The sequence below is a fragment of the Nycticebus coucang genome, chromosome 8, assembly GCF_027406575.1.
Source record: "Nycticebus coucang isolate mNycCou1 chromosome 8, mNycCou1.pri, whole genome shotgun sequence".
Taxonomy (NCBI): Eukaryota; Metazoa; Chordata; class Mammalia; order Primates; family Lorisidae; genus Nycticebus; species Nycticebus coucang.
In genome coordinates, this window is record NC_069787.1 from 4,125,978 (window position 1) to 4,149,003 (window position 23,026).

At 53.4% G+C, this 23,026-nt stretch overlaps 1 protein-coding gene across 4 annotated transcripts; it reads left to right on the forward strand.

Moving 5' to 3' along the window:
• The first annotated feature begins 312 nt into the window (after positions 1-312).
• HDAC11 (histone deacetylase 11) lies at positions 313-22,203 on the forward strand. Of its 4 annotated transcripts, none has more exons than XM_053598894.1 (10): positions 313-419; positions 1,279-1,427; positions 3,742-3,842; positions 14,195-14,311; positions 15,267-15,309; positions 16,955-17,031; positions 17,959-18,021; positions 19,037-19,133; positions 20,122-20,300; positions 20,491-22,203. In XM_053598894.1, coding segments are annotated over exons 1-10 (1,044 nt in total). In that variant the 5' UTR covers positions 313-417; the 3' UTR covers positions 20,707-22,203. The 4 variants fall into 4 exon arrangements, with proteins under 4 accessions (XP_053454869.1, XP_053454867.1, XP_053454868.1 ...); XM_053598892.1 differs by having other exon boundaries at positions 354-495; XM_053598893.1 differs by having other exon boundaries at positions 399-536.
• Positions 22,204-23,026: the final 823 nt, after the last annotated feature.

The following is a 23,026-nucleotide window of genomic DNA, read 5'->3' on the forward strand; positions in this document are numbered from 1 at the left end:
CCAGGTTTGGGAACAAGCTAGGAGACCGGGGGGCTGGGGCCAAAGAGTGACCACGCCTCTGGGCGGGGCGACGCCGTGCAGTCCCCGCCCCCCGGTACTTCGCGGAGAAATCTGCGCTGCGCTCTCTCGTGAAGAGGGGTGTGGCTTTCTGAGCCAAGAGGGATTCCACTGGGTATTTGTCTGCGGCAGGAGGGACTTTGCGCTTGATGGACGTCGGGGCCGTAGCCTCCTTCCTGGGAGCAAGGGGCGTGCGGGACACCGCCCCTCTATGACGCGGCGCGGACGGGGCGGAGCGAAGTGGAGCCCGCCGAAGCCCCGCCCCCAGAGGAGGCGTGTCCTGGGCAGGCCCGTCCCACCCGCGCCCGGTCCCGCCCGGTGGCGGAGCGGCGGCTGGCGCAGGGAGGGCCCAGCCGCGGGATGTGAGTGCGGCGCGGGTCGGGGCGCGGGGTGGGACGCCAAGCCCAGCCCCATGGGTCGTCGTAGGCCGAGATGTGGGTACGTGGGCGGCCGGGCGGGCCCATCAGGTGTGGACCCAGGTATGTAGGGCTGGAGAGCTCCCGGGCCGGTGCTCCTAGGCCTGCCCCGCGCTCCTTCTCTGCCGCGCGAGGCCCGACCCGGAGGGGGCTGTCTGACGTCTTCCTTCGCCCGGGCCCGGCCAGCTGCGCAGCACTCCCCAAGGTGGCAGCAATTGTAGTGGGTTTCTCGTCCCTGTGTGGTGGCTATGAGGGCGTCATAGGGGATGGTCAGCTGCTGTGCGGGGCCTGAAGCGACCCCTACCCCTGGCCCCGGGTTGGGCTACAGCCCCCCCACAAGTCCCGACTTGCGGTTTCTGAGCGCTCTCTGTTCCTTCTTAGCTGCACCATTTCAGTCTTGGCAGCAGCCGCCTGTTTCACAGCAAGGCCTAGGACCACACAGCTGTTGGGTGTAATTACTGTAGTGTAGAGGTGAGGTGCTGAGGCTCGCAGCGGACACACCTGGGTGCACACCTGCTTGCACACCTGCTTCTCCACAGACCTGCCCCATGACCTTGGGCACACCTGGTCCCTTCTCTGTGCAATTGAGGGGTCTGCCTCCCAGGGCTGTTGTGAGGGTGGGGTTGGAAGTGGGTTCAGGGAAAGGCAGCAGGTACCCAGTGAGGAGCTCTTGTTGTTGTCACATGGCCCTTGTCTGTTGGCCAGAGGGCCACTGGTGCTGGATCAGGGCTGCCTGGTCAATCCCAGTGGGCTCTGGAGAGGGAGGCTGCCCTCACCTGTGTGTCTGTTCTTTTGCACACGGTAGGCTACACCCAACACAGCTGTACCAGCATGTGCCGGAGACACGCTGGCCCATCGTGTACTCACCGCGCTACAACATCACCTTCATGGGCCTGGAGAAGCTGCACCCCTTTGACGCAGGGAAATGGGGCAAAGTGATCAATTTCCTAAAAGGTACGGAAGGCCCACCTCAGACCCTGTGTCTCCTTCCTCTAACCCACCCGTTCTCCCATCCTTATTCCTACATAAGCTTTAGATCTCCTGGCTCTGGTTTTGGCTTTCCACCTGTGCTGTCTGAAGGGTCTTTCCAATACAGACCCCTGTGCCTATGTTCCTGTCTCAAACTTTTACTGGGTCCCAGTGCTGTGGGCCCCCAGAGGCCCAGTGGAAGGGGAGTGGAAGTTTGGGGGCATCCAATGTCCATTCCCTGAAGTTTAGAAACTCCAGGAGGTAGAGGACCTTTGCTCTAACCCCCATGAATACAGGTGGGGAGAATTGAGACCCAGAAAAGTTAGGAAACATGCCCACTGTCATATAGCTGCTAAGAGGCACACACACACACCCCCCATTCACAGTCATTCCACTGAGCAAGGTGATAAGGTGATGCCCTGGAGAGCACATTGATTTTTTCTTTTTTTTAAAACTGTGCGTTGTAATTCAAGGGCCTGACTTAGGTGGGAAATTCAGGCATCATAGTAGGCACATGTATGAATATTCTTGTTTTCTGTACAAAGAACTCGTTAATTAAGAGAATTAGGAAATGCTACCTAGTATAGGATGAAACTTTGGATATTTTAAAATCGTACAACCTTGTGATCACATTTTGGAGAAAGTTTTACTGCAGCTAGTGCATTTTATTTTTCTTAAGATAGTCTCACTGAAATCTCAAACTCCTGGGCTCAAGCCATCCTCCTGCCTCAGCCTCCCCAGTAGTTGGGCCTATAGGTGCCCACCAAAACACCTGGCTAGTTTTTCTTTTAGTGGAGATAGGGTCTTGCTTTTGCTCAGGGTGGCCTCAAACTCCCGAGCTCAAGAGATCCTGCTGCCTTGGCCTCCCAGAATGCTAGGATTATAGGCCTGAGCCACTATGCCCAGCCCCATCTCCCCTTTCACCAAATCTAGAGCCAGCCTCAGGTTCTGTGTCTTACAGAAAATAGTATGGAATTAGAGATTGATAACACTCCTTGTTTCCACTGTACTTTTTAAATTTTTGGTTCACTTCTACTATGACAAATGATACTGATTTTCCATTTGTGGTAGTGACCAGAATGAGCAAAGAAAAATACTTAGAGTACCAGTGGTGTGCTGTGATGGTGAGAATGCTGGCAAGGTGAGCGGAGCCAACCTGCCTCCCACCTTGAAGTGGTTTTCTTGCCTTCCCAAGGATGATCCTCATATCCTATTCCCAGCAGACCCAGCTGGAGTTCTCCCCATTGCTCCTTCCTGGGTTCCCACATAGCTCGACAGAAGGGTTTCTTACCTCTGTCATCTCGAAGCCACCAGTTGGCCTGAGTTCCCTCCTGTCTCCTCTGAGGATGAGGATGGAAGGGAGGTAGGAGCCATATGGCAAAGGGCTTCTGATGCTGTGCAGGAAATGGCCCTTCGCTTTCTCCAGTTGAGACCCTGGAATGTTCTGAGAGGGGAGTACTGCCTGGAGCTGTACGTGGAAAATGTATGGAATTAGTTGATTTCTAAGGGTGACTCACTGAGACAAGTCCCCTGGATTCTGATTTCCCTAGAACTCAGCATCATGGTCTAGTTCTCAGTGGCCTAGGCTTCCTACTCTCAGCCTCAGTTTTTTCTTCTGCAAAATGGAGTGAATCTAATCGTGTCTCGAGTATGTAAAAGGTGAGGAAATAATGTGGTGGTTCCCAAATATCAGTTGCAAACCACTCTTGGGACCCTGCCATCTTCTCATACCACCTGTTCCATTATTTACTTTATATTTTTAATGATTTAGCCTCTGGGAGAAAAAGAAAATCACTTGTTTTAGAAGGAAACATTGTGTCTTCCAAATAGGAAAAGGCAGTTTAACTTGCCATAAATAGAAGGTCATGGTAAAAAAAATAAAATGCAGTGAGAACAGAGTAATTCAATTTGAGCAAGCCTTAGGCAGGTGTTACAGTGATGTCTTCAGAAGGTAGAGGGAAAATTTCTAAGAACTTTTCTCATCTTGGAAGTTAACATTGTTGACCCTTGTGCCACTTGCCTCGGAAATTTGGTCACATCTGAGCTCACCTTGTGGTGCTCAGTGGCTTGAGAAGCACAGGGGTCACTGTATATCACGTTCAGGGGCCCCTGGCCAGAGGGCCTAGCCATTGCCCACCGTGGCTGGGGAGGCAGCCCTCAAAATGCCCACAAGCTGCAGTGTCTACCTTTTCCTGGGCACAGGCTGCTGGAGGCTAAGTCTGTAGCCTGTGGGAGAGGTTGGGCCTGGGCTTGGCCTTGAGGTCAGTGGGGAAGCAGGATGTTCACTTTGTGGTTTCAGAAGAGAAGCTTCTATCTGACTGCATGCTGGTGGAGGCGAAGGAGGCCTCAGATGAGGACCTGCTGGTGGTACACACAAGGCGCTATCTCAACGAGCTGAAGGTACTGGACATTGGGCCAGAGGGCTGTGGCCTGGAGGAGCGGCCAGAGGAGGGGGATAGCTCAGCCCGGGGAAGCACAGCCTCAAGGGGCATCCATTCCTGTCCCTGCTGCAGCATGGTCGTATGAGTCTGTGGTCCCTAAGAGGAAAGAGAGTTTCATTAAAAGGGAGACTCCAGGATGGGCTAGGCTTCTCTGCAGTAGTGAGCTGCCTTCTCCAGTGGATATGAAAGCAGGATGTCTGCTGGTGGAGATTGAAGCTATGTAGGGGTTTTGGGCTTCTGCATTAGCAACCATCAATCTGTATCTTGTGGACAGGCCTCAGAGACCCTTGATGGGATGGTGGGGAGCAGGGGAACTATATTCTCTTGTCTCCATCCAACCAAAGCTCTTCCACTTTGGCCTGTTTTTCTATTGGGCTGAAGTTTAAGATTATGTTCCAAAGACTTCTGCTAAAGACATATGGGAAATTGTTGGGATGAAAATTAGTTTGAAACCCTTCAGGGCTCAGAGGAACATAAACGAATAAGTAGGTCAGTGGTGGTCTCTGAGGTGACCTGGAGAACTCCTGCCCCTTGCCAGACAGGTGGCTGCTCCTTACTGAGCTCCAACGTGTGCCTTGCAGGGCCAGAGCACTTGTCTTCAAAGAGAAGCCAGAAATACAGGTTATTAAGTGACATTTCCTGATTTCTTAATGTTGCAGCTCACTTTAAGGTTTTTTTATTCTACTTGTAGACCCATTTGAGCGTGGTTGCAGTTTGTGGCCTCTTTCTATAGGAGGCTGCAGAGCTCCTGCTCTGGATAGGATTCTGGGGGCCAAGGCATTGAGTCAGTCTGCTGTGGGTGGTGAGGGGTTTGCAGCCTGCCCTGGTGGATGTGGGGCATCTCTGCCTCAGACTCTGTGCCCCAAGGGTGTGGGAGCCCTGACCCCCAGATTTCCTGGCTAGACTCAGCACGGACTAAGAGCCACTGTGGATGCGAGGCCCCTCTGCTCTACAGGCAGAAAGCTTAGGCCCAGAAAGATGCTGTGCTTGTTCAAGGTCACCTGCCAAGTCAGTGGGACCTGGCAGGACATCCTGCCCAGCCTTCCAGGTCGTGGCTGCTACCTTCCCTGCTCTCCCACCTGAGCTGTGAGAATGCTAGATGGGGCTGTGACAGTGTGAGCTCATGAAAGATTACCAGGAAGAGGTTGAAACCTGGCTCCTGGGAAGGGAGAGGAGTGTGAGGCCTTGGCAGGATGCCCAGCACTTGGCTGCCCTGGTTTCCTGGGGCTCAGGCACACATGGTCACAGTCCACAGACCAAGGCTGGGCTGGGAAGACGAGCAGTGCTTGCCAGAGTCCAGAGGGGGAGGGGAGGGCGGGGAGAACCCAGGCAGAGTGGGGCCAGGCTGAGGTGAGTGGCCAGGATGAGACTGGGGGTCCGGGAGCTATGTTCTAGGACTCCACCCATTCGAGAGGGTAGTCTGCATGCTTGGCCTTGACCTCTGAAATCCCTGAAATCCGTTTACTGTGTGGTAAGTAATTTAAAAAGTAGAAAATGGAGGTCAAAGGCAGGAGGAGAATTCACATATGTCAACTGGAAAGATTAACCGTGATTGTGATTGAGCTACGTAGTTGGCTGAGAGCTCTCTGGTCGTGAGACCAGGAGAGGGATGATGATTTCCTAGCGCCTTTTAAGGTGAAGAAGTGGTCAGTCACTCAGCACACCCAGGCGGTCGCCAGTCGGGGGCTGAGCACAGAGGGAAGAGTACGGCAGCAAGACTCCCACTCCCACGGGTTTGCACTCTAGATGTGGAAGACTGAACATGAAGAGGTAGCATCCCCAAGAGCTACGAAGGAAAGGAGCAAGGCGGGTAACAGGCTGGTCAGGGGTGGGCCTCACGGAGGAGGTGAGACTGAAGGAAGGAGTAGGTGACACTCCTGTGCAGCTCTGAAGGAAGAATGCTCCAGAGTCTCAGGCCTGGAGCAGGGAGGGGACTTAGTGTCCTGAAGCGGGGAAGGATGCTTGGTTGGCCAGAAGAAATAAAGCACTGTACTGTGGGTGGGGAGGTCACCAGAGTCTCGCAGGCCACAGGGGGAGTGTGGAGTTCGTTCCAGGCACTGTGGTCCGTCATGAGAGGGTTTTTAGGGAGAAAATGGCATGAGGTGACATGCCCTGTCAGACATCGTCTGGCACCATGGGGCTGCAGCTCAGAAGCATCGCCCCCAACCCTCAGATGTCTGTAGTGTTTCTCTTTCCTCTGCTGTGGGCACCTGGAGAGGTCCTGCAGGTCTCCCAGGCTGCTCTTCCCTCACTGTTCTCTGTGTGCTGTGTGACACCCACCTCGTTTCACTCTGCCCTCCACGCCGTTCCAAGGCTCATGCCTGACCGTGCACACTGGGCTGGTCAAAGGAGAAGCAGGAGCCTGATGTCTGTAAGATGATGTCCAATCAGGGAAAGCAGCTTTTATGGCATGCCTATTGTGTGCAATGGCTCCGCGCAGGGGGGAGGTGGTTGCGTTCAGCCAGCACCGGGCTCTTTCCTTCTGCCTTCTCCAGCTTGCCGTGGAACGTGGTTAGGGCTGCGCACTTGGTGCTGGGCAGGGCTTGGAACACATCTATCCAGTAAGTACTTAGTGAGCACCATGTTCTGTGCTAGGTGCTGGGGGACAGGATGAGACAAGAGAGCTAATCCCTTTCTTTAGGGAGCTGGCATTTAGGTGGGGGAGTCAGACAGTAAACATAATGATTAAGTAATGATATAGAGAGGGTGTTAGCAGGTGCTCACGGTGGTGAGGATAAGAAGGGACAGGAGGAAAGGGGATGAGGAGTGCTGGTGGGGAGGACAGCAATAAATCTGGAGTCAGGAAGGGGCTTGCTGAACTGTGATCAAAGGTGACATGATCACAGACTGTGAGGAAGCAGCAAGTGCCAGGGCCCCAAGGCAGAAATAGCTCCAGTGTATCCAGTGACAGTGGGTGCACCATAGCACCTGGAGGACAGAAGTCCCTGGGAGATCCCCTAGGGGAATGAAATTCTCAGGGCCCATCTCTCTCAATTTCTCTCTCTCATCTTACCTGAGAGGGCCCTTCTCTACAAAGATTTTTTTATTGCAGTAAAAGTCAAGTGACAACCATTAGCCATTTTATTTTATTTATGTATTTATTTTTGAGATAGAGTCTCACTATGTCGCCCTGGGTAGAGTGCGGTGGCATCACAGCTCACAGTAACCTCGAATTCTTGGGCTTAAGCGATTTTTTTTGCCTCAGCCTCCCAAGTAGCTGGGACTACAGGCGCCCGCTACAACACCCAACTATGTTTTTGTTGCAGTTGGTTAGCTGGCCTGGGCCGGATTTGAACCTCGATATATGTGGCTGGCCCCGTAACTACTGTGCAACGGGCGCCGAGCCCCATTAGCCATTTTAAAGTGTGCAATTCAGCAGTGTTTAGTGCATTCCCAATGTGCACCATCACCTCTGTCTACCCTGTTTCCCCGAAAATAAGACAGTGTCTTATTTTAAGGTGTGCTCCCAAAGATGCGCTAGGTCTTATTTTCAGGGGACATCTTATCGTTCCTGTAAGTAGGTCTTATTTTCGGAGGATGTCTTATTTTCGGGGAAACAGGGTAGTTCCAAAACATTTTTTTGTCACTCCCCAAAGAAACCTTTTTCCCTTGTTTAAGCAGTGGCTCCCTCTTCTGCCCTCCTCCTGCCCTTGGTAATCAATAACCTGAATTCTGTCTCTGGATTCGCCTGTTCTCAGTGTCTCACATAAATCACATCATACAATGTGCGACCTTTGTATCTGGCTTGTCTCACTTTGCATAATGTTTTCAAGGGTCATCTGCGTCCAGCATGTCTCAGGACCTCATTCCTTTTCGTGGCTGAATAATCTGTACACCATACGATGGATTATCCATTCTTTAGTTTGTGGACATTTGCTTGTTTCCACCCTTTCACTATTGTGAATGGTGTTGAGGTGGAGATGTGCTACAGCCTCTATTTGAATACCTGTCTTCAGTTATCTGGAGTATATACGTAGGAGTGGAATTACTGGGTCCGTGGTAATTCTGTGTTTAATTCTGGGTCTAACTCTCTGAAGAACCATCAAGACAATTTCCACAGAGGGTTCCAATTTCTGTACATCCTTGTTGATGCTTGTTATTTTCTGGTTTTTAAATGGTAGCCAGCTTAGTGATTGTGAAGTGGTATCTCATGGTTTTGATTTGCATTTCCCTAATTGAGCGCGTTGTTATATATTTTCACGTACTTGTTGGCTATTTCTGTATCTCCTTTGGAGAAATGTCTGTTGAAGTTACACTTGGGTTGTCTTTTTGTCGTTGAGTTGTAATTCTTTATATGTTCTGGATATTATATAATTTCTAAGTATCTTCTCCCTTTCCGTAGGTTGTCTTTTCACTCTTGGGACAGGGTCCTTCAGTGTGTAAACATTTTTAATTTTCCTGAAATCCAATTTATTTTTTCTTATGTTGCTTTTCTTTTGGTGTCAAAGAATCCATTGCTAAATCCGAGATCATGAAAGTTTACACATGTGTTTTCTTCTAAGAGCTTTAAGGTTTTAACTTATATTTGGGTCTTGATGAATTTTGAGTTAATTTTTATGTGTGAGGAAGAGTTCAACTTCATTCTTTTTTATGTGGATGTCCAGTTCTCTCAGTACCATTTGTTAAAGAGACTATTTTTTTCCCCATTGAACAGTCTCAGTACCCTTGTAGAAAATCACTTGGCCATGGATGCATGGATATATTTCTGGACTCTTAATGCTATTCATTTGATCTATACATCTGTTCTTATGTGAGTACTGCAATATTTTGATTACTGTAGCTTTGTAGTAAGTTTTGAAATTTAAAATTGTGAGGCCTCCAATTTCATTAGTTTTCAAGATTGTTTTGGCTATTTGGGGGGTCCCTCAAGATTCCATATGAATTTATAAGATCAACTTTTCTATTTTATGGAAAATGGTATTGGGATTTTTGACAGAGATTGCATTGAATCCGTAGATTGCTCTGGTGAGTATTGCTATCTTAACAATATTAGGTCTTTCGATCCATGAACATGGGATGTCTTTCTATTTATTTAGATTTTCTTTAATTTCTTTAGCAATGTTTTGTAGTTTTCTGTGGACAAGTCTTTCACCTCTTGGTTAAATTTATCCCCATTTCTTGGATGCTATTATAAATGAAATTGCTTTCTTGATTTCCTTTCAGATTGTTCATTGCTAGTCTGTACAACATCAGTCAGTCATTTAGTAACGCAACTGACTTTTATGTGTTGATCTTATATCCTACAACTTTGCTGAATTTGTTCCTTGGCATTTATAGGGGCGTGTGTGTGTTCTTCAGGATCGTCCATATATAACATCATGCAACCTGTGAATAGAGATAGTTTTCTTTCCAATTTGGACGCTTTTTATTTTTTTCTTGCCTAATTTTTCTGGCTAGAACTTCCAGTACCATGTTGAATAGCAGTGGCAAAGCAGCACCCCTGTCTCATTCCTGATCTTAGGTAGAAGGTTTTGGGTGGTTTATTACTGAGTGTGATGTCAGCTGTGAAGTTTTGAAATGTATTATCAGTGCTTGTTATGATGTTGAGGGAGTTCTCTGCTGGTCCTAGTTTGCTGAGTGATTTCACCATGAAAGGCTTTTTTCAAAGGCCCTTTGTGCATTAGCCAAGAGAGCAGGTGTTTCTTCCCCTTCTCACCTTTTTCTCCCCCTCCTACTGGTGGAAGGACTCACCCAAAGCAAGAAGTGGGGGTGCAGAAGGGGGTGGCAGCTAATCTCTTTCCTGAGAGCAGTCCTTGGTTTGGACCTCTAAGGGCAGGGGTCCACCCAAGGGGATGGAGCTGCCAGAAGGTGAAGGCTTGTGGAGCTGAACGGATAGGGCAGAATGACCCAGAGATGTCACCTGCCCCACGTGTGTCTGCTGTCTGTGGGGTCTCTCAAGGCTGATTAGGGAGGCCCTGACACCTGACCAGGCCCTGGGATGGGGAAGTTTGCAGGTTCTGCCCTTTGGTGGGTGGTGGCATCAGCCTGGGACACATAATACATACATTCAGCACTGCCTTAGGTCACCTTCCCTGGAACAGTGGATCTCGGGCTGAGCAAGTGCCAGAACCACTGAAGGCCTAGGCCACAGTCACCTAGACCCCACTCCCAGAGTTTTTGATCCAGGATGTCTCTAGTGGGGGCTGAGCATCTGCATTTCTAATGCATTCTGTAGCAGTACAGGGCTGCAGGCAGGAGCCACCCATAGAGAACCAGAGCCCTAGATGCAGAACTTGACTGGGGGGGAATCCAGGTACAGGTGATTTCAGGTGAAGCCTGTTAGAGGCAGGAGTGGGGGAGGAGCCAAGTACTGGTGTGGCTTGGGAAGTGTGGCATTAGCCTAGCCCACAGGGAACCCTTAGGTGTGTGTCCCCACATGGTTGCCTACCTGTCATAGCCCCTTGTCAGTCATGGCTCTCCTGGGACAGTGCAGGTGGCAAGGGGGGCTTTCATGAGGAGCAGGTACAGGAAGGGTAACAGGTGCACCTGCCAGAAGAGGGGGTCCACAGTGGGCCCTGGAGGCCCCTCCTGATGCTGGGCGCTCTTCTCAGTGCTGCCTGTACAGCAGTGGGCAGAGCCACCTCCCTGCCCTCATCCTGTGGAGGGAGACAGATACTGATCACAACTACTGTAGCTGCAGGTAGAGGCGTGCTGCATGGGGAGATGATACTGAGGTAGGCCTCAGGGGGCCTGGGGCAGGGGGTGGATTTTAGACTCGGCAATGAGGACAGGCCTTTCTGACCAGCTTCCACATCTGAGCCCTCATCCAGAGCCTGTTTCTTAGATGAGGAGACAGGTGGAGGCAGGGAAGAATGAAAGGGCTGTGCCCAAGTTCGCACAGCCCAGGGTAGGCCCAGAGTTGGGCCATTTTGATTCTGAGGAGGACTTTGGAGCCTGACCCCCATCAGAGAGCCTGACCTGGCGTGGTGGCCCCATCGCAGCATGCTGCAAGCCCCAGATAAAGTGTCTGTCTGTAGCGCTGGGGCATGTCTTTACCTGTCCTCTCTCCAGAGCTCCCTTACCCCTTACTGGCCTCTGGGGAAACTCCATGGTGCTGCTTTGATGTTGATATTACATTGCTCATCCCCTGCCGTTTGTCAGTAAGTGGATCTCCAAATGTCACCTAGTGATGCCCAAGCCCCCTCCTAGGCGCACCTGTCACTGCTCTGACCACACAGCCTGCTCCAGTCAGACTGCCTCCTTTCTCTCTTCTCCCCTCACCCAGGGTCCCAGCCACAGTCTGTCCCACCCATTTATTTTTCACCCTGGCCACTGCTAGGTGATTTTCTAGAGCAGTGTCATCCAACAGAATCTTCTACAAGGATGGCAGTGTTCCAGATTTGCTCTGCCCAATCCACTGGCCACACGTGGCTCTTGAAATATAGTAAATGTGCCTAAGGAATAAAACTCTAATTTTTAAAAATTCTGATTACTTTGAAATAATACGTAAGCTGGCAGCTCCTGGGTTGAATGGCACAGGCCTGGAATGTCAGTAACTGTGTCACTGCCTTGTGTGGAGACCATTGCTGTGCAGCAGTAGAGAGAAGTCCCAGGGGGCAGCCACCTCGATGTCAGAGCCTGCTGCTGCCCAGAGTGCCCACCTCCCAGGAGCGCTGGGGTGGCAGACACAGGCAGTCCTTCCCTGCAGGGCTGGACCCGCTGCTGAGGCCTCTGCACCAGGTCAGACCCAGTTTGTAACTTTGAGGCTCCCAAGCACATCCCACACCTCTGCAGCTTTGTGGAGATTGGCACATATGATGTAAAAAGCAAAGGGGACGGGAGGCTTGTGGTCAGAAAGTTTGGGGAATGCTGGGTGGAGCAAAGTTAGGGAATTAAAGCTCAGAGTCTTTACCACTCCAAGGTGTGTCGTGGACTTCTGGGAAGAGGATGACGTAAGTGAGCATGGAACCTGTTCCTGATGGAGCGGGTGACAGCTGCGGGGCATGTGCCGATGGTGCCTTTCCTGGGGTTTTGTGTCTACTCGACCTCTCTCAGGAGGGGCTTTGGCTTCATTGTCTGTCAGTCTCTCTGTCCTCCTGGCTTGCCCAGGGTGAGAGGGAGGCAGTGACTTCATTCCTTTGGTGGCTCACTTGTTTGTTTTTTCATAGAAAACTGTGGTTCCTGGCCTACCATAGCCGGGCCTGTCCTGGGTAGTGGGATTGGTGTGGTGGAGAGGAGGGGCCAATGACTCTGGGCAGGGGCCTTTCCTCCTCACCACACACACTTGCATGCTGCACAGATGCACACACACGCACGGGTGTCTGGCCTTCCTGGCCTCAACTTTTGCACTCTCGCCCCTACCAGGCCCTTTGAGGCCTCCATGGTAGAGTCAGAGGCCCTGGGCTTGCAGGAGGCCGGATAGGCACCTCTTTCTTTCAGAAAGCAGGTCTGCATCCTGTGAGACCCTGGCACCAGCTCCTCCACTGGTGAGGGGGGAGGTGAGCTTCCCCAGCCTTCAGCTGCCCTTGCCAGCCTGGGAGGGCTGGCCACATGAGTATTCACCAGCAGTAAATGGCAGACTACCCGGCCGAGATGCCCAGGACCCCAGCAAAATGTCTCCCATGGTGGCCACTGGGCTAAGGCACATCACAGTCATGTCCTGTTGGCTAAGGTATCCCTGGGCTTTCAGGAGGCAACTTCTTTCTGCCACCCTCACACCCGTCCTTCTCTGTCCCCCCGCCCCCTGGCTGCTCCCCTTATTGAAATGCTCTGGGTCGGCTCCCATCCTAAACCCTCTCCTGGTTGGTGGGTGCCCTGGCCACGCCTCCCACTCCTCTCCTTGACGTCTCAGCAGCCTCTGTACCTCCCTCCACTCGCTCCTTCCAGAAATCTCTCCACTTGGACTCCCGGGCATCTTCCCACACCCTCACCCTGGTTCTGGGCAGTCCCTTGCCCTTCAGCATCAGAATTCTGTGCTTCCCACTTAGTCTCCCCCTCTCCCCGCCCCTGTGATGTCTCCTAAGTCTCTCTGCCATTTCCCTCAGCTGGGCCCAACTTGCCCATCAAGAACACCGCCCAGCACCTTCGCCCCAACCTGCTCCAGGTTCTCCTCACAGGTGCTGCTGTCCCTTCACAGGCTCCAGACCCAGCAACTGTGCTCCTCCTGGAGCCCTCTCTCTCTTTCTGCCTGCGCCTCCCCGCTCTCCTCCCCCACCCGCTCATTATCTCTGCTTCCTCTCTGGGGCTGCTGCTTCTGTTCTTGTTGCCCCGGCTGGTTCTTGCTGCAGCTAGAGCATCTTGGGACAGCACCATCTGTGGCTCCCCACTGCTCTGACAACAATGTATGAGCCTGGGCTAGCCGACCAAGCCTTATGGGATAAGGGACCTGCCCTGGCCCACTGTGCCCAACTTCTCTGGGTTGGGGACTGGCTTCTCTGTAGGCAGTTGCCTTTTTACCTGACCCCACATCTGGATCACTCACCTCTTGCAGGTGGTGCCTCCCCCAAAGCCTCTCTGACTCCCACACCCGCCCCGTCCACGCAGCACTTGTAGCACTGCACATAAGTGCCTCTCCACTTATCTGCCTCCCTGCTGGGCTGCGAGTGGGCTGGCATGGGGATAGGACCCCCAGCCCGCCTCAGGATGCCTAGCAGACACTTGCTACGTATCTATAGAGTGAGTGACTCTGGCACTGTGTACCCAGACTCCTCCAAGGACTTGCCTGGGGTCAGGGGAGAACAGGAGAAAGGTTTCAATGCAGTCTCAGCCAGGCAGAGATGGCTCTGGATTTGGGTGCTGCTGGGCAACTAGAACCATGGATATTTGCCTGGGGGACTTGGAGGTCCCAGGCATGTCCTGGTCTTAGCATAAATACTTCTCAGGTACCCTAGACCCCCTGCCTCAACAACCAGAGATGAGGGCAGGATGCCCCCTTCACAGTGAGCTCTGATCCCTGATGGATGAGAAAGCCATACAGTGCAGGGGAGGAAGGAGGGGCCTCAATGTCCAGGGCCTCAATGTCCCCTTCTGTGCAATGGGGGTCTGGATCAGCTGTCCCAAAGCCACCCCTCAGTGCACAGCTGACTTAGAACCCTCTGTAGCTCCTGTTGTAGGCGCAAGAGGGCAGCCAAGGGCTTCAGAGCGTGGAGGAACTTGGGCCAACGCAGCTGAAGAAACACTGTGGAAACCAATATTTATGGAGCCTAGAGCTTGGCAGGGCAGACGGGGTTGCAACTGTCATTTCTCACCAAAGGAATACATTTGGCCAAGGGCACCTTGCAGCCATCCTCAAGGCATTGCGAGAGATCTGATATCCCCCGTTGCCTCTGGGTGGGACCGTGGGAGGCCAACAGCCCATGTCTCTTTCCACAGTGGTCCTTTGTTGTCGCCACCATCACAGAAATCCCCCCTGTCATCTTTCTCCCTAACTTCCTTGTGCAGAGGAAGGTGCTGAGGCCCCTTCGGACCCAGACAGGAGGAACCATAATGGTAGGTGGGGAAGGGATGGCTTGGCTGGGCTGGGGATTCCTGCACCCCAGGATCCTTCCTACCTCCTTGGTCCTGGAATGCCCTCCCCACATTTAGCATTTGAAAAACATTCTAAATATTCCTCTGGGCTCAGAGACAATGACTCTTTCTCCAAAAGCCTTTTTTTCCCCCATCTTGGGACATTAGAATTCATTGTTCCTTCCCCCATGACCTCCTTTACCATATTTGCTGGTATATAAGATGTATCTCCAGCCCCCAAAGAATGTCCTAAAACCATGGCTCTAATACACCCAGATTTAAGGTGGAAAAACAGCCCTTGTAGTTTCATCAATGCATAAAGCTCCACCTTCCCCCCCACCCCTTCCCGCCTTGGGGTGATAGCAAAGGATACTTACATCCTGTGTGTAGTTTTCTGAAAAATTAGCCACAGACTGCCTAGTTGATTGACGGCAGAGGAACATTTCATATTTCAGGGTATGGCTGTGATCCCCTAAGGTTCCCATTTAGCTTTGATAATTTGTACTTTTTTTTTTTTTTTAGCTTAGTAAAATGTTGCCTACCCCCAAACTGTGTTTTCCTATTCCTACAGGATTTCAGTATCCAGTGTACTATATTTCCTTTAGAAAAAAGTTGCCTATTTTCCCTTGGAAAGCCACATTAAAATTATTGTCAGCTTACATGTGACTGATAAGTCATTTTATTTCTTCCAGTTTCCTTGCACAATTGCAAAGGGCTTTATGGTCTCCACATTTCATATGCCAGCCAATCTGATAACTTGCTTCCTGGACTGGCTGAGTTTGCTTGGAGGGAATTCCTCCTGCACCCCCACCTCAAAGCTTACCCCTGCCCCCCTGGCTGGAAGCTGTGTTTATAGAAATGGTGTGTGATTCAGGAAGGGAAGGAGGGAGGGAGGAAATGGGCTGCCTGCACCCTCACCTTCTGCTTATCTCCAAAGGCAGGGAAGCTGGCTGTGGAGCGGGGCTGGGCCATCAACGTAGGTGAGTGCCTGGGGCCTCAAGAATTTCCAGCCTGGCCTGGTGGAGTGGGCCTGACAGGTCTGGGGGCAGGGCGGGAGGACCCTGGATGTGGCAGCAGTGAATTCAGAGGCTCTGGTGCCTCTGGAGCTACCATGTGTCTCCTTACGGAGTGGCCAGGGGGTGGATGTGCAGCCTTCTGGTTCCTCAGAAGGACCAACCAGTGCCTCCCTCTGATGTGGGGTTCTTGTCTGAAGAGTCCCCAGGTGGCTCCCCAGCCCCATCTTTGCATACTTCCTGTGCCATCCCCTGGGCAGCTCTGTGGGGAACTGGAGCCTGCTTCCATGCGGATCCCCTAAAAGACTCACCTGGATGTCCCCAAGGCCAACACTCCACAGCCCCTCGACTTTCCCACAAGATTGCTCATGGAAGGACTGCACAGTCAATCTTCCTTGTCCCTGTAATTGTCCATCCAGCCTCTCATTTGAGCTGAGCGTAACTGTCATTAGGTCTATTTCACTAGTGAAGAATTGGACAGTGAGAGAAGCCTGGTGGCTTCCTCAGAGCCCCATGTAGGGTGTCTCCCTGCCCTCGGCTGTGAGCTCTGCAAGGCCAGGGACTGGGTCTCCTCCATGTTGGCATCACCAGTGCCCAGCATCAGGTCTGCATGGCAATCTCGTGACACTCTGCTGTGCAAACCAAGGAGATATTTGTGACCTGTGTGTCTGCAGTAGGGTTCTGAGGAGGGCCTGGGTGGCCCTTCGCCCTGGATGGTGTTAGGACCTCGTAGAAGTTAAGATGCAGCTTGGAACTGAGTCCAGGTCCTGCTTTTACCTAGCTTTGTGAGAAGTTGTTGACCACCTCTGTGCGGTCATCTCCTCATCTGTAAAAGGGGACATTGGTGGTGACGCCGCTATAGGGAGTCTTTAGCAAGCTCAGCACCTGGTCAGGAGTTCAATGTTGGCTGTTATCTCATCAGTATGATCCCACAGTGGCTTCCTGAGTGATGGATACAGGCAGGTCCCTGTGTCCTTGGCCCCAGCTTCACACTGTCCAGTAGGGCAGGTGTTGGGCTTAACTTCAGAGAGAGTTGAGGGGGCTCAGGCAGGGGCCACTGGGGTTCTCTTAGGGGCTGCAGGGGAGGAACTTGCTGCCTGCCTGGGGTTCTGAAGTTGTGTCTTGAGGGGAGATGGATCCTGGTCTTCAGTCTCACCCACCATGGGCAGCCCTGACCAGCAGAAGGTGCCCTTCCCAACAATCCTCTCCCAGCACTGGCAGAATCCAGGGCTCCCACAGGCTACTACCTTTTCTGGTGTGGGGAGTCTCATGGAGGCAGGCCCAACTTGGTGGAGAAAAGCAGAAGCTTTCTGCCTTGGGGTTGATGAGCTCCCTGTCACCTGGGGATGTGCACAGGCACCAGCTGGTGTGAGGGCATACCCTGAGAGGTGGCTGCCTCCTGACCTGGGCTGGTGACATGCCTAGGTGCTGGTGTGAGGGCATACCCTGAGAGGTGGCTGCCTCCTGACCTGGGCTGGTGACATGCCTAGGTGCTCAGTTCACTCTGTCAACCTGGAATCTGAGGAGTAGAGTCCTTGGGAGTTGAGGAAGGGGTGTGAGGGAGGGGTGGATGGATGGTGGATGACCAGTGCCACTGTCTGCCCTTCCGCAGGGGGCGGCTTCCACCACTGCTCCAGCGACCGGGGCGGGGGCTTCTGTGCCTATGCAGACATCTCACTCGCCATCAAGGTGTGTCCATGAGCATGTGGGGGCCTTGCCTCTAACAGCCCTTCTTGGACCCCCCTTCACAGCCCCAAATTGGGTGTTCTTGCCCCAAATTACAGAGAAGGGAACTGAGGCTTAAAGCGGGGAGAGGGCTGTCCCGGGTTGCTCAGCTGGGCTGGAACGAACCCAGATCTGATACCTTCTCTTCTTTCCTGCAGCCTAGAGGGCTCCTGTGAGGAAGGTAGTTATCCCAGCCTCCCATAGAGCCCAGGGCCTGGAGCGGGAGTATGTGCTGTGTCAACAATAGAGTGAAGGGAGAAGAGCTTCACTGCACAGGAGGGAAGGGGCAGAGCCCTGGTGCTGACTGCACACTCAGCCCTGTGCTGCACTCCTTAGAGGAGCCCGAGCCGGGGTGAGGCCACAAGGCCACAGGGGGCAGATCTGGTGTTGGCCTCCAGGTCTGTCTGATCCCAAAGTCCCCCCGGCCTCTCCATTCCTGGCCTTGCGCTGGGCCTCAGGAGTGGGCTGATGTGGTCCCTACTTTTATGGGGAACTTGGACTAATGGCAGAAGCAGGTGGGTCAGCAGGTGTCCGGACCACTAGGAGAGGAGAGGGAGCAGGGAATGAAGGCTTCTGAGAAGAGGGGGCATTTAGGCCTTGGCCTTGTAGGGAGAGGCAGTGATTGGGGAGTGATGTTCCAGGACTACGGGGATTCCCCCTTTCAGCCCTACTCATTTCTCAGGGAATCTCCCTCCTGACCTCTGAGCCTTCAGAGCACAGCCACACCTTCTCCTACAGGGAGCCTTCCCTGACCACCTCCTGCAGGCACACACATCGGGGCCCCACAGGCATATGTGCCTTCCTGCCCTGCCTGTTACCAACCAGAGTCCGGGAGGGCTGCGTCCTCTGGCCTGTCTGGGTCCTCACACCTCCTTCTCCTCCCCTGGGCAGTTTCTGTTTGATCGTGTGGAGGGCATCTCCAGGGCTACCATCATCGATCTTGACGCCCATCAGGTGAGTACCCTGCAGGGGCTAGGCTCTCATGGGACCCACTGCCTCAGGCCCCAGAACCTCACTGTGGCAGGAGCGTCCTCCTCATGTCCCCAGCAGACTCTGCCTGCCTCACTGCCCCTCACGTCAGGGCTCTCCTCCCTCTAGTGGGCCTCTGCTGTCCCACCTTGACCTGCCTCTCTCCGGGCTCTGGTCTTCAGTCTCCCAGGTTTAAGACAGAGGGCCTTTGTCCCTCTGGTCAGGGTGGTGGGTCCTCTCATTGTTCCCGCCTGTTGTCCTCCCTCCCGCCTCCTAGCTAGCTGCCCCTCACAGCACTTACCAGGTGGAGGCGCTTCCTTAAACCTCCTCTGACATTGCTGCTCTGGCCCTGGGAACACTGCGTGGCTCCCCTTGCTTGTGAGTAGTTTGGGGCGCTGCCTGTTGCACAGAGTGGACGGGCACCCTGTGCCGCCTCAGGCGGGTGCTCACAGGCCAGCGTTACTCAGCCCCCTGAGGTCACCAGGCAGTGAAGTGCCGGGGCACAGAGTACCTCCTCCTGAGGACTCTGAACACAGGACAGGCTGCTCTGGTCAGAGACAGGGAGGGATCCCATGGGCCCGTGGGGTGGGGTGGGGGGCCTTCCACACCACTGTGGCCTTGGGCTAGTCAGGGTCCTGCTGGGGTTCATGTGACGCTGCGCTCCTGAGCCAGGTCACATGCACAATCCTTTACAGTTTGCCTTTCACATCCCTGGCCCCCACTAGTCCCACCACAGACTGGAAAGGGTAGTAGAGCTAGGGTTTCTGCCTTAGATAAGGAAACCAAGAGGGCTGGGGCTTGCTCGAGGTCATGCCAGAAGGCTGTGGGCCAGGTTTTGAGGTTGAATCCCAGCTCTGCCACTTGATAGCCATGAAACCTTCTGGCCCCAAGAACAAGCTGTGCTGCCAGGCATGCGGGGAATTTCCTGAGCTGGGGTGTGAAGTGTCCTGGCCTTGCCTAGGGGACATGTCTGTGAGTGGCTTCCATGTCCTCCCCACAGGGCAATGGGCATGAACGAGACTTCATGGACGACCAGCGTGTATACATCATGGATGTCTACAACCGCCACATCTACCCTGGGGACCGCTTTGCCAAGCGTAAGCCACAGCCCCTACCCCTTGGTTTTAAGTGCATTCTTGCTCAAATGAGGCCCCTTCTCTTGTTTTCTGCACGCTGGGACCTTCATTTATTCACAGCAACTCTGGGAGGTTGTTTCCATTTCACAGATGAGGAAACTGACACCGAAAGTCAACCTGCCCAAGGTCACATATAAGACTACACATGCAGGTGGTGGATTGCTTGAGCTCAGGAGTTTGAGACCACCCTGAGCAAAAGAGAGACCCTGTATCTACTAAAAATAGAAAAACCGAGGCAAGAGGATCTCTTGACCCCAAAAGTTGAAGATTGCTGTGAGCTATGATGCCACAGCACTCTACCCAGGGTGACAGCTTGAGACTCTGTCTCAAAAAAAAAAAAAAGCCACGCATATGGTATACATTTGTCTGGTAGAAAATAGGAAAGGACAAAAGAAAAAAATTAGAAAAAAGGAAAACACAAAATAAGAGAAAAGTTCAACTATAGTAGTCAAAATAAATGAAAGCAAGTTAAACTCATCGATCAAAAGGAAGAGACTCTCAGATAAGATTTGAAAATAGGGACTCTGCCTTTGCAGGTGGGGTACATTTTTTCACCAGGTGCTGGTGAGTATGGTGTGAATAAATAAGCTACTAGTATGGCCCAAGGGACCAATTTCTGAATGGAACCTCCCTCAAATGTGCTGAACCTGGGCTTGAGGGTAGGGCAGGGTGTCGGCGCATCCGGGTGAGGGCTTAAGGAGGCAGTGAGATCCAACGTGGCAGCTCAGATCTCCCCATCCCTGGGCCCAAAGCCTTTTAGGTCCACTGTGCTCCCCCTGCTATCCTTCAGGTCCTTTTATGCGGGGCTGGTGCCCTTTGCAGCTTGGTTTTGGGTGGAATGAGGCTAAGCAGTGCTGGAGTTGGACTTGCCCGGTGACCACAGTCTTTCTCATCCTGAGCCTCAGCTTTCCATCCCTGGAATTTGGGGTTATCTGTGTCTCTCTCTTAGAGGCCATCAGGAGGAAGGTGGAGCTGGACTGGGGCGTGGAGGATGCTGAGTACCTGAATAAAGTGGAGACGAACATCAAGAAAGCACTGAAGGAGCACCTGCCCGACGTGGTGGTCTACAATGCTGGCACTGACATCCTTGAGGGCGACCGCCTTGGGGGGCTGTCCATCAGCCCAGGGGTATGTCCTGACCCTGGGGGGTGGGGAAACTGCTCCATGGACTCAGCAGCATCAGGAAAGGTGGGCAGCCCAATGGTAGGGAGGAGAGGGGCTGAAGAACAACAGTCCAGAACAGAGCTAGGCCTGCAGCAGGACTTCCTGACCCCACAGGGGTCCAGCCTGCCTGAGTCAGCCTCCCCACACCCCACAGGGCATCGTGAAGCGGGATGAACTGGTGTTCCAGATAGTCCGTGGCTGCCAGGTGCCCATCCTCATGGTGACTTCGGGCGGGTACCAGAAGCGCACAGCTCGCATCATTGCTGACTCCATCCTCAATTTGTACGACTTGGGGCTCATTGGGCCCGAGTCGCCCAGCGTCTCGGCAGAGAACTCAGACACACTGCTGCTCCCCTCAGTGGTGCACTGACCGGCGCTGCCCTCTAAGAGTCCCCGCCTGCCTCTCGGTCCCGCCCGCCCCTTAGTGCTTTTTATTTTCTAACCTCTTGGGGTGGTGGAGGCAGCCACCAGCTAGCACGGAGGGTGGGGGCTGTCCCTGACGGGGCTGGCCTGGGGGTCTGGAGCAGCTCTCTGTTCTCCCCCAAGGGTCTCTAGGCCCTCTGTGGGCAGGGGCTGAAGGCAAAGCCTGTGATTCCAGGACCACCTGCTTGGAGTCACTTTTCTGACCAGGCCCAGGGGAGGTGGCCGTTCACTAAGAATGGGGGGAGGACAGGTTAGGCCCCAGGGCCATAGCAAAAAGGCCCAGCCCTTGGGGTCTTTTGGGTCTGGAGAAGGCCAGATCTATTCAGACCAAGGAAGCTTCCATCTCTATCCTGTGGGCCTCTGTCCGCTTCAGGCCTACGATTTGCTTCACCTTCCTCCTTGCCCCAGGGCATGGGTGCTGGTGTGGACAGGGTTGTGAGGAGGTGCTGGAGCCAGGCCTCCCAGTGGGCCCGGTTCCTGCTCAGCAGGCAGGAGCCCTGGGCCTGGATGTGAGGGGTAGCTGGGAAGGGGTGCAAGTGGGTTTTCCCTCAATAAAGCGAAGTCTGGACCTGCTTTCCCAGGAAGATGAGGGGAGGGAGGCTCCTGGACCTCCAGACGCCTGCTTTGACAATGGTCTCACCTGTTCAGTGCTAAGGGCAGGCAGTGGGGGCAGAATTCTTAGCACAAAGATGGTCCTCAGCACTGGTGCCCTGAGGGGCGGGGGGCTGCTGACCCAGGAGGGGACAGGGCACCGGGAGGTGGGTATCACAGGGAGGTGAGGCCAGTGGAGGGAAGTTGGGATGGGGGCAGTTGGCTGAACAGGGCCCTACAGGGACCAAGGCACTGGCAAGGCCAAGTGGGGCTCCCTGCAAGTTGTGAGGGTACAGGGCTGGGGCAGGGCCCCTACTGGCCTCACCTGAGTGGCCGGGGCCGAAGGGACTGGCCCTGTCCTCTACCCTACTCTCAACCAGGGAGCAGTGACTCATTTTGACCAAAGGTAAGCTGAGGCATCTCTGCCTTAGGCAGCCCCGTTTTGGACTTGTGTCCACTACCACCTGGGGTACTCCCACCGTCTCCCTCATACTCCCTCTACTGGAGCAGAGGAGGGTCCCGACATCACACATTGTCAAAAATGCTGACCTCCTAGACCAGATCCCAAGGCACTAACAATGTACTTAGCGACGCCCCGCCCTTGCCTTCTGTCCGTCTGTGTCTGGCTCACAGCACCTAACATCCATTCACCTGGGGCTCTGTTGGGGGGTTTGTCCTGGTTGAGCTGCTGCGCCTCCAGAATCATAAAGGCTCTTGATGAGACCTGGCTGCTGTGTGTCCCTGAGGTGAAGAATCCCCGCCTCCTAAGGACAAAAGGAAATGAAGATACGCACCCACGTGGCGTGGGACCTGACACAGGGTAGCTGCTCAATAAATGCTAGTATGTTCTCCATCCTCCAAGTCCTGTGGAGTCCTGTGCTGGTTGTTCCTGTTTTACAGATGAGGAAACCAAGGCTGAACAGGGCTGGGAAATTTTCCCCAGGCCATGCATATTGCTGGCTCTCAGTGATAGTGGAGCTAGGTTGGAATCTAGCTCTGCCAGATTCCAAAATGTGTGTTCCCAGTTGTCTCAAACTTGGCAATGGGGGTTGCTTTCCAAACAAGAAGGGTCTAGGGCCCCTGGGGGCTAGGGTCACTGGGAATGTGGTCAGAGAAAATGGACAGAGCTGAGTGGTGTGGGAAGCAGATGAGGCGGCCCTGGGAGGGGGTGGTCGTCTAGATTGGGCATGCTGTTGCAGCAGGCATAGGGATGGGCTGCCCAAGTGGGGTGTCTAGGCAGGTGGGGTAGGCAGAGCCTTGCCCTTGAATTGGCAGAGTGACCATGGCATCCCCAGTGTCAGTGACACAGCTGAAATGGGGAGCAGGGTAACCCCTGAAGGTCAGACAGGCTTCAAGGCATGAGGACATCAGGAGGGGCTGGGGTTCAGGATGGCCCTGTGTTGCGTGGAGGAGATTGGGAGAGTTGGAGTTGTACTGAACCTCACAGCACTCTGACACAGGAGCTGCTCTAATCCCCATTTTACAGGGAACAGAAACTGAGGAATAGAGAGGTTACTTGCTGAGAGTCCTCAGCTCCTAAGTGGAGGAGCGAGGATTTGAGCCAACGCCTCAGCTCCAGAGTCTGTGAGCTGTATCCTCATTAAAACACATCTAGAGGGTTTTTCCCAGGAACAAAAGCTTCAAGTCCCAGCATGCACGCAGGCTGCCATCTGCCA

Bases quoted from the DNA above. Each gene is read 5' to 3' on its own strand.
- HDAC11 (XM_053598893.1), top strand. From the start codon at position 490: ATGTGGGTACGTGGGCGGCCGGGCGGGCCCATCAGGTGTGGACCCAG. The intron at 17,032-17,958 runs GTGTGTCCATGA...TCCCCTGGGCAG, and splicing joins ACATCTCACTCGCCATCAAG to TTTCTGTTTGATCGTGTGGA. The intron at 19,134-20,121 runs GTAAGCCACAGC...TCTCTCTCTTAG, and splicing joins TGGGGACCGCTTTGCCAAGC to AGGCCATCAGGAGGAAGGTG.